The 10,000-nt window shown below is 41.5% G+C and overlaps 1 protein-coding gene across 1 annotated transcript in view; it reads right to left on the reverse strand.

Annotated features, from left to right (window-relative positions):
- Nucleotides 1–3,688: 3,688 nt before the first annotated feature.
- LOC138967235 (organic solute transporter subunit alpha-like) overlaps nt 3,689–10,000 on the reverse strand; it is a 10,405-nt gene continuing 4,093 nt past the window's right edge. The window contains exons 4-7 of the mRNA XM_070339759.1: nt 8,128–8,286; nt 6,623–6,734; nt 6,226–6,478; nt 3,689–5,103 (exon numbers count right to left, since the gene is read on the reverse strand). Of these exons, the coding sequence (XP_070195860.1) occupies nt 4,802–5,103; nt 6,226–6,478; nt 6,623–6,734; nt 8,128–8,286 (826 nt within the window). The 3' untranslated portion in view covers nt 3,689–4,801. The remainder of the gene's footprint in view (nt 5,104–6,225; nt 6,479–6,622; nt 6,735–8,127; nt 8,287–10,000) is intronic.

Here is a 10,000-nt window from a genome sequence, read left to right on the forward strand (position 1 = left end):
CACACACACTTTTTAATATCTGTTGAAACAATAGAACTACACGCTTAATTAAGTATGAAGACTTCAAACGAAATTCTTCTTAGTCTGTTTATTAATCTACCAGTCTAACACAAACATACGCACATACAATAATATTTTATCATGGAAGACTGCTACAACACGAAACATGACATGTCAGAAACATGTTAGTACAACACCGTTCAGAGGGTTTAAAAAATATGACTGGGTTTGGGTTCAAAAAGGAACAGACGAAGACACGTGCTTGTACAAAACCAAATGTGTAAACATGAATTCGTTTGAACAAAATAAAAATTAAATAAACTGGCTGCAGAAGAACGAAGCACTATTGTTTGTCGAAAAAACACACGAGATCAACTTTCACTAATAAAAGCCAAACTGAATAACAACATGAACACATTCTGTTGTTTGAACTTAAACATGGAACACTCTTATTAGCTTACCCGCACATCCTGAAGCCCGAGAGAAAAACAGAAGTTAAAAAGAACAGTTACAACTGTAATGAAATCTATAACATTGAAACAAACTGCTCAAATTACTAAAAATCCCAAAACAGATAGTCTGCTAACGTTCCAAAATTCAGAATAAAACAAAACCAAGAATGTTAGGTAATTGAAACGTTTATTATTGACAAAATTAAATGTAAAGTGTATCTAACGTTCTGTCCATAATAAACGTTCCAATTGCCTACCATTCTTCGTTTGTCAATCAACATAACAACAATATAACACATTGTTCAATGGCAAGACACACAATATTTCAAAAGGAACAAATTGTGACCCTCCACCACGAAATGAGTCGCATGTCACCTCGCGCGGTTCTGCGCTAGAAGTCCGGGGAGTGTCTGGTAACAGTGTGAGGGTCACCTTAGTCACAGGCTTATAACTCAAACAGTTTTCGCTCTTTTCTAAAACGGTTTTCACCACTGGATAGAGCATAAAAAACTCTTTAGAAAAATGTAAAAAATATGAAAATCATGCAAAGGTGACATGCGACTCATTCCGTGGTGGAGGGTCACAATTAGGAGTGGGGCGGAAGGGCAGTGGGAGGGCGATGTACGATTAACACACTAATTCAAAATGACAATATACGATGTTTGGAAATAACTCTGTCGTGTTTGTATGGGAGTGAATACCCTTGCTTTTCCTCTGAAAAATAAAGTCACACATGCTCCTGTCAACGTGTTTCAGACACACCCCTCGCTAGTGATTGGTCCCTCCAATGTTTGTCCTGGTACTTCTTCTTCTTCTTCTTCTGCGTTCGTGGGCTGAAACTCCCACGTACACTTGTGTTTTTTGCACGAGTGCAATTTTAAGTGTATGACCGTTCTTTACCCCGCCATTTAGGCAGCCATACGCCGCTTTCGGAGGAAGCATGCTGGGTATTTTCGTGTTTCTATAACCCACCGAACTCGGACATGGATTACAGGATCTTTTTCGTGCGCACTTGGTCTTGTGCTTGCGTGTACACACGGGGGGTGTTCGGACACCGAGGAGAGTCTGCACACAAAGTTGACTCTGAGAAATAAATCTCTCGCCGAACGTGGGGACGAACTCACGCTGACAGCGGCCAACTGGATACAAATCCAGCGCGCTACCGACTGAGCTACATACCCGCCCATAAATGGTATTGCTAAATTACATGCAACAAAATTCACAAAGTAGCCGAAAATTTGTTATGAAATAATTAATAGGAATAGTCGCACGTGGTCAAAATATGAACATGTGATGTGGGAAAACATAACAACAAAATGAAATATTCAAATCATGAAACATGCAGGTTTCAAGTCAAAAATGACTGCAAAGCAATAATGCATTTTTAACAAATTAGGCAAACACAAATATCAGTACACACATCAACAAATAAAGAAGTGACAAATATTTCTATCTGGTTCACAAAACTTTACAACGGGATTTGTAACTTGCGTACAGGCAAACATAAAAATGAAGCAACAACAAATCTTAGCATATGTGTGTGTGTGTGTGTGTGTGTGTGTGTGTGTGTGTGTGTGTGTGTGTGTGTGTGTGTGTGTGTGTGTGTGTGTGTGCCTGCGTGCGTGTGTGTGTGTGTGGTGTGTGGTGTGTGGTGTGTGGTGTGTGTGTGTGTGTGTGTGTGTGTGTGAATGTGAATGTGTGAGTGTTTGTGTGTGTGTGCGTGTGTGTGTAAGTTTTCCTTTAGTTTCCTCATTCTTGAAAGATATTCGGTAACAAAAATCCAACTGCTAGTAAAACACCAGTAGTTTGGCACAGCTGCGTCAACATCTTTGGTGCCAGAGAATGCCTAAATGGTAATGTAATATACTAAGTAACGTACACGTTTCCAGACCGAAAACCAGTTTCCTGAGTCAGAGGTTTGGATCCCCAAATTCAACAAAGTATTCACTATAAAACGCCAGGTTTGTTTTTTTACATGATCTTTGGGGCAGCAGGTCCATATTTCACTGGATTTGAAACCAGTTCGTCGCTCACGTCCTGATTTCGACGAGAGAAACATTCGCCAGTCAACTTTAAGCCAAGAATCTCTGGCTTAAAAGTAGTCTGATTGCTTGTACAACCAAACAAAATAATTTAAAAAAATAAACGCACAGAAAATCTCGTTTGTGTTGTTTGTTTTACAAAAAAAATACAGTCTGATTGTTTGTAAAAAAATTAAAAAAATAAAAAATGGGTAGAGCCATAGTTGCTGTTTGCTTAACGTAGAGGTAGCACTCAAAGTTGTCATGATAAGTCTCATAGGATAGTATTTAGTTACACAGTACATTTTGATTGGGGAATGTAATAAAATGCAATTACGATCGGTGGTGACGGGGGTTCAAAACTACATTAAATAAAAACAGATATACTTTCTCGTTTTGGTGATCGTATGATAGTAAAGGCACATCCAAAAGTTAGTGAAAAAAACCTCCTTGCTGCAACGTTTGTAAATTAACATACATAAAGCATGATAACACCAACAACAGTACACAACACATAGCATGCGACGGTACCATATATTGCTTTCATCCATCAGATAGCTGCAACGAAATTGAGAAACATTACAAACTATATAACTTTAATAATACAAAAATATATGTGCATAGGTCTGTACCATAGTCTCTTTAAAATAAGAGAACAGGAAATTTGAAAAATAAAAATGGAAAAATTAAAGCAAAACTTACTCAGTCGGATGTAATTTACACAATCAGAAGCCAATTTGGATATGTGTCACAAAAGCATTTCGCCAAATCAGTGCTGATCTATAAATCAGTTCATGTACTCTCAATTCTAACTGTGATTAGTCATATCTTTGGTTTCCACAGAAACACATTTGTAAAGTACAACCACATGTACTAATACAGTAAACACACACACGTGCGCTCAACAAGTTTAAATAGCAATAACGTCAAAATAAAAAAATTCTCAAAAAGACTGTTCTTAACTGGCCTTCACATTTCGATTGTTTCACAGTAAGCACAAATTCTCCTTCATATCTAAATGAGGTATATAGTAATGTGAAATCTAAATACAACGGAGTAAAAAACCTTTTGTTTTAAACAAAACGTGGAGATTGATGTAAAGGAAGAAAATGCGATCTTAAACAACTTAAGACTTTAACAACACACACACACACACACACACACTGACACACACACACACACACACATCCACACACACACACACACACAACACACACACACACACACTTCTTAAAATAACAACAAATGTGCACCTAGAATATTGACAGTACAAAGTTAATCTCCAAAGATACAGCTTTATTAAATGTCACTTTTAATTTAAATGTCTGCCTTAGAGATAAAACATAATTCAAACTAGTTTTTACCATTTCCTGAACACAGATTAAAAATCGGAGATTCGTATTTCTTGTTCACTTTCTCAAACTTCTTTCCTGATCTTTACACTCTAAACTAATGTATACAAAATTAATGTTGGCGAAATTGTCAAAAAAACACATTACATTTCAGACCACAACTTCCAAGAAATCATTCTTTCCCTCTATTTCCTATAAACATGAATGAAGTCAGCTTCTCCTGTTAAAGCTAGAATTGGCAACCCTTTTCTGAGAGACAAAATAACTCCAATCAATTCGTAGTTTCAAAGAATCGATTGTCAGTACCGGATTGACACCTCTAAGCAAGCTTTGTGTGCAAGGTTTATCCTCATACTGAATGATTCTCAAAATTCTCACTCTTCTTTCTGTATGTGGCTTTATGGGGCTAATTGTGGAGACACATCTACATTCAGCATGTCATAACAAAGGCAGGAGTTAAAGCTGTCCGTTACCAGTTTTATACCTGTTTGCCAAAGGGTAAAAAAACGAATCACTTTGTACTGTGGAAGTCTGGATTATCCGATTAGATTTGGTAACTTTTTACAAAGGAGGGAGGTGTGTGTGTGTGTGTGTGCGCGTGCGGAGGGGGGGGGAGATTGGAATGTCACTTCCGAATTTACACCTGTTTAACATGACTGGAATGTCAATACCGAATTTACAGGGTGTGTAACTATTTACAAGGGAGGGGGGAATTGGAATGCCATTACCAGATTTATGCCTCTTTAACATAGAGGGTGAGAGATGTCAAAGATTGGGTTGTCACTATCGTGTTTGTATCACATTACAAGGGAAGACATCTCAGCTTGTAGTTTCAATGTCTGGATTATCGGCACCAGATTTGTAACACTCAAAAGACAAAGAGAACAACAACAACAACAACAACAACAACAACAACAACAACAACAACAACAACAACAACAACAACAACAACAACAACAACAACAAGCACCACCAATCAGTTTGTGCCGTCAAAGCCAGGATTGTCAGTGCCGGACTCCGGAGCAGGCAAAGAGACGACAACACCAGACAACTTGCGATACCTTTCCTCCGGCTCTTGCTTGGCGTCACTCATGACGACACCAGCTTCCCCCTCCCCCTCCCCCTCCTCGCCCCCTCCCTCCGCAGTCCCGTTGTGAATGGGGTGGGGGTGTCCGTCTTTCCCCTCCGTTGTGTTAAAGCTGTGAGGTCGTCGGTAGAGGCATCGAGCCAGCACTGCCAGGATCAGCATCTCACACACCACTACCATGTGCTGGATGGCTGGAAATAACAAGAACAAATGAATGAATGAATGAATGAATGAATGAATGAATGAATGAATGAATGAATGAATGAATGAATAAATGGATGGATGGATGGATAAATCAATGGATTCGTGGATGGATGAATCAATGGATGGATAGATGGATGGATGGATAAATCAATGGATTAATGGATGGATGAATCAATGGATGGATGCATGGATGGATGGACAGATGGATGAATGAATGAATGAACGAATTAATAAACAAGAAATTCCTCCGAGGTAGGAAAAACACCCCCGTTGGTCAAAGGGAAATAACCATTCTCACTGCCACCAACTGAGAAGGTTATTTCCCTTTGACCATTAATATGTCCCTCTATAAGTCCTTGTAGAATCTTAATCCACCAATAACTCCCTAACCGTGTGTTTGACTGGTCCCAATTTTTGTAAGGACCGTCTCAGGAATGTATAGAACCTGTTCACCAAGTTTGGTGACGATCGGTCCGTTCATTCTTGAGATCTATATGCGAACACAAACAAACAAACAAACACATCGACCGAATCCTATACACACCAATAACTCCCTAACCGTGTGTTTGACTGGTCCCAATTTTTGTAAGGACCGTCTCAGGAATGTATAGAACCTGTTCACCAAGTTTGGTGACGATCGGTCCGTTCATTCTTGAGATCTATATGCGAACACAAACAAACAAACAAACACATGGACCGAATCCTATACACACCCCTATACCGGGGGTGTAATAAATGGACAAATGAATGAACGTGTGCGCGTGCAAGCGTACATATGCATGCGCGCACACGTCTCTTTGAACGCACATCAGACAGCTCACACATGCGCACACATGCACGCACGCACGCACGCACACATGCACACCTGCCTCCCCCCCCTTGACACACACACCTGCACCCCCCCCCCCCTTACACACACACACTACATTGCACCCACCAATACTGCGCACGATGGGCACTCACACTCACCCTTACTGCGTACAATAGACGACAGCTTCCCTCGACACAGAGGCAAGTTGTTGCTAGCGAGCGTGACGAAGACAAAACCCTACAACTACTCTCCCCACCCCCCACCACACACATACGTACACACACGATCACACACTCACCATTACTGCGTACAATGGACGACAACTTCCCTCGACACGCAGGCAGGTCGTTGCCAGAGAGCGTGACGAAGATGAAGCCTTGCAGGTTGTGGATGATCAGCACCAGCTGCAGCACAACGAACTTCTGCGAGATGCTCTGCTTCTTCAGGAAGGCGCGGGAGGTACGGAACAGGATTACCAGCCCGTACATTGCCGTCATGGTCGACACGGCGTTTATGATGGAGAGATAGATGTATGCTTCACCTATTGCCACCTGCAAACACACGTAACTCCTGAGCATATTCTTCAGACCATGTTTCACTTCCACTGTACGTTATTATCAGCATATTCACAATCTACCAACAAGATCCACAAGCCAGCGACGACCAAAAGAACAGAGTCAGTGCGTGTATCTTACCTTTCCCTTGACGTACTTCTCATCCAGCCACAGAACCAGAGTGATGAAGGAAATAAAGGGCTGTAGGAATGATGTCTGAAACACCATCACACGGAGTTTACGTAGGTTTGGCCTGGAAAAGTCACACGAAAAGGGACAAACGTACTTGCATGCTTTGATCTTGATGAAAATTCATAACAACTTGAAATATAAAGGCACTGCTTGGTGCACATCTGAATCGGACACTTTGAACAGAGCCTGAACTCACATGTACACAGTAGTTGATGTTTGTTTGTTTGTTTGTTTGTTTGTTTGCTTAACGCCCAGCCGACCACGAAGGGCCATATCAGGGCGGTAGTAGTTGATGGACCGTTTTTAGATCTTAACAAGCCGCGTAAGGCGAAATTACAACATTTAGTCAAGCTGTTGAACTCACAGAATGAAACTGAACGCACTGCATTTTTTTTCCACCGAGACAATGCAGCTTCGTCAATCCCCGCGGCACTTTTTCCGTGCAACACGAAGTGAAATTGACGAGGCAGAATAGCGCAATAGCGTACTGCGGTAAGCAGTAAAACGCGCTTTTCTGTAATCTCTTTAACTTTCTGAGCTTTTTTTGAATAAAACATATTATATCTATATGTTGTTGGAATCAAGACATGATAAAGAATAAGATGAAACCATTTTTGGATCGATATCTTACATTTTAATCGTGAAGAACGGAAACTCGCAGTAAGAGAAAAAAGTCGCATATTTGAAAAACAAAATTTCCGAGGTCTGGCTATTCCTAATCACACGTCTCTCTCTCTCTCTCTCTCTCTCTCTCTCTCTCTCGGGGTGGAAGATGAATACCGTCTGCACATGAAGTTGACCCGTGTCCGTCCCGGCCCGGATTCGAACCAGCGACCTTTCGATCACAAGTCCAGTGCTCTACCACCTGAGCTACCCGGGCCCCCGTAAATTATCTGTTTCCGATAACAGTTTTATACTGACTGTCACTCCTCATCAGTCATCGGAGACATCGCTTCGAACCAAACTTCTGTATTCGCTGACAGTACACACAGTATACGTTCCCCTACTGTTCTGCAAGAAAACATACATACGTTATGTCTGCTTATACCGAGGTGCAATGGGTGACATATATATTATTTACTGCGGGCCGAAAATTTGCATTTAAAAAGATGCGACATTCTGGCTTGGTTTTGGACTTTTTATTGTGTTGTTTATATATATATATGTTTAGATTCAGAATTTGATGAAGAATACGATGCAATCAATTTGATTTTAATGACAACTTTAATCAGCAAACTCATTATGTAATTTGTAAGCCTCCACGTTGAAATGCAATACCAAAGTCCAGGCTTCGTCGAAACTTACTTGACCAAAATTTCAACCAATTTGGTTGAAAAATGAGGGCATGACAGTGCTAACTTGACTAAATGTAAAAATGGGGGTTCCACTCTATGTCCACCAAAACATTCCAACAGATACTTATTTCACGTCCCAACGCCTCAACATTCACTCACCAAGTGGCCTTGATTGCAGGGCAGCAGAAACAGCAGCAGCAGCATGGCGGAGTACGCAAACTGAAGCCCGTGCTCTCCGCTTTCTGCAGCAGCTGGGGGATGCCTCCCGAGTACAGGATGATGAGCGAGGTGAAGTGGAACAGACATACCGCCAGGTAGCTGGAGAATGGCAAACATATCTTGTATTACAGATTTACCTGTCGTGAGACGATAACCATTGGAAAGAGTTGGAAATTGTACCACCGTGACAAACAGACACACCGCCAGGTAGCTGTACATGTGCAATTGCAACCATATCTTGCATTATAGTTTTACCTGTCATGTGACGATAACCATTGGAAAAAGTTGGAAATTGTACCATCGTGACAAACAGATACACTGCACGGTAGCTGCACATGGAAACCATATCTTGTAAGACAGTGTTACCTGTCATGAGAGGATAACCATTGGAAAGAGTTAACAGAAATTGTACTATCATTGAAGATAACTTTTCGTGACAAATGAGGAAGGTGAAGTGGAACAGACACACCGCCAGGTAACTGCACGGTGGCAAACACATCTTGAATTACAGTTTTACCTTGTCATGACATGATTGTTTGTTTGTTCGTTCGTTCATGGGGTGAAACTCCCACGGCTTTTACGTGTATGACCGTTTTTACCCCGCCATTTAGGCAGTCATACGCCGCTTTCGGAGGAAGCATGCTGGGTATTTTCGTGTTTCTATAACCCACCGAACTCTGACATGGATTACAGGATCTTTTTCGTGCGCACTTGGTCTTGTGCTTGCGTGTACACACGGGGGTGTTCGGACACCGAGGAGAGTCTGCACACAAAGTTGACTCTGAGAAATAAATCTCTCGCCGAAAGTGGGGACGAACTCACGCTGACAGCGGCCAACTGGATACAAATCCAGCGCGCTACCGACTGAGCTACATCCCCGCCCCACCCGTCATGACATGATAACCATTGGTAAGAATTGGACATTGTACCATCCACGAGGGAAACTTTTCGAGACAAAGAGATCTTAAAATGAGGTAGGGGAATTTGGAACAGACACACTGCAAGGTAGCTGCATATTTATAAACACCATTTACAGTTTGACCTGCCGTGAGAAGATAACCATTGGAAAAAGTGGAAAATTGTTCCATCGTTGAAGGTAACTTTTCGTGACAAACAGATACACTGCAAGGTAGCTGCACATTGGCAAACATATCTTGCATTACAGTTTTACCTGCCGTGAGAAGACAACCATTGGGAATAACGGAAATTGTACCATCATTGAAGGTACCTTTTCGTGACAAAGAGATCTTAAAAGAGAGAGGTGATTTTGGAACAAACACACTGCAGGGTAGCTGTAGAATGGCAAACACATTTTGCATAGTTTTTACCTGTTATGAGAGGATACCACGGGGAACTGCAGAAATAGACAATGCTCAGAAATAACTGACTCTGTCCGGTTTTTGTGGGTCGAGGAAGAGTTTCCTTTTCTTGGAAAAACTGAGACAAACTACACGTGACATTGTAGGCCAATCACTAGTGATCGGCTTGTAGTTTACCTCCGTATTTCACGGGAAAAGCAAATTTTCCAAAACCTACAAAAACGCGACAGAGTTACTTCCGAACATTGTTTGAATGTGTCTTTTCATGATTGAGATAAATTGATTCGGTTAGGGAGGTAAGGTGGAACACACATGTCGCCAGCAGCTGCAGACTGGCAAAGGAGGTTTGCTTTTATAACAGTTGTACCTGTTAAGAGAGGACAACCTTTGGTCGCTTTATTGCAGGTGTCCTTTCGTGACAGGGATTCCGTAGTGAGGGAGGCGTGAACAAGAATACACACTCGCAACAACCCTTCCACGCAGACACAGACAGA

This window comes from Littorina saxatilis, linkage group LG5 (genome assembly GCF_037325665.1).
Source record: "Littorina saxatilis isolate snail1 linkage group LG5, US_GU_Lsax_2.0, whole genome shotgun sequence".
In the NCBI taxonomy this organism is placed as follows: domain Eukaryota; kingdom Metazoa; phylum Mollusca; class Gastropoda; order Littorinimorpha; family Littorinidae; genus Littorina; species Littorina saxatilis.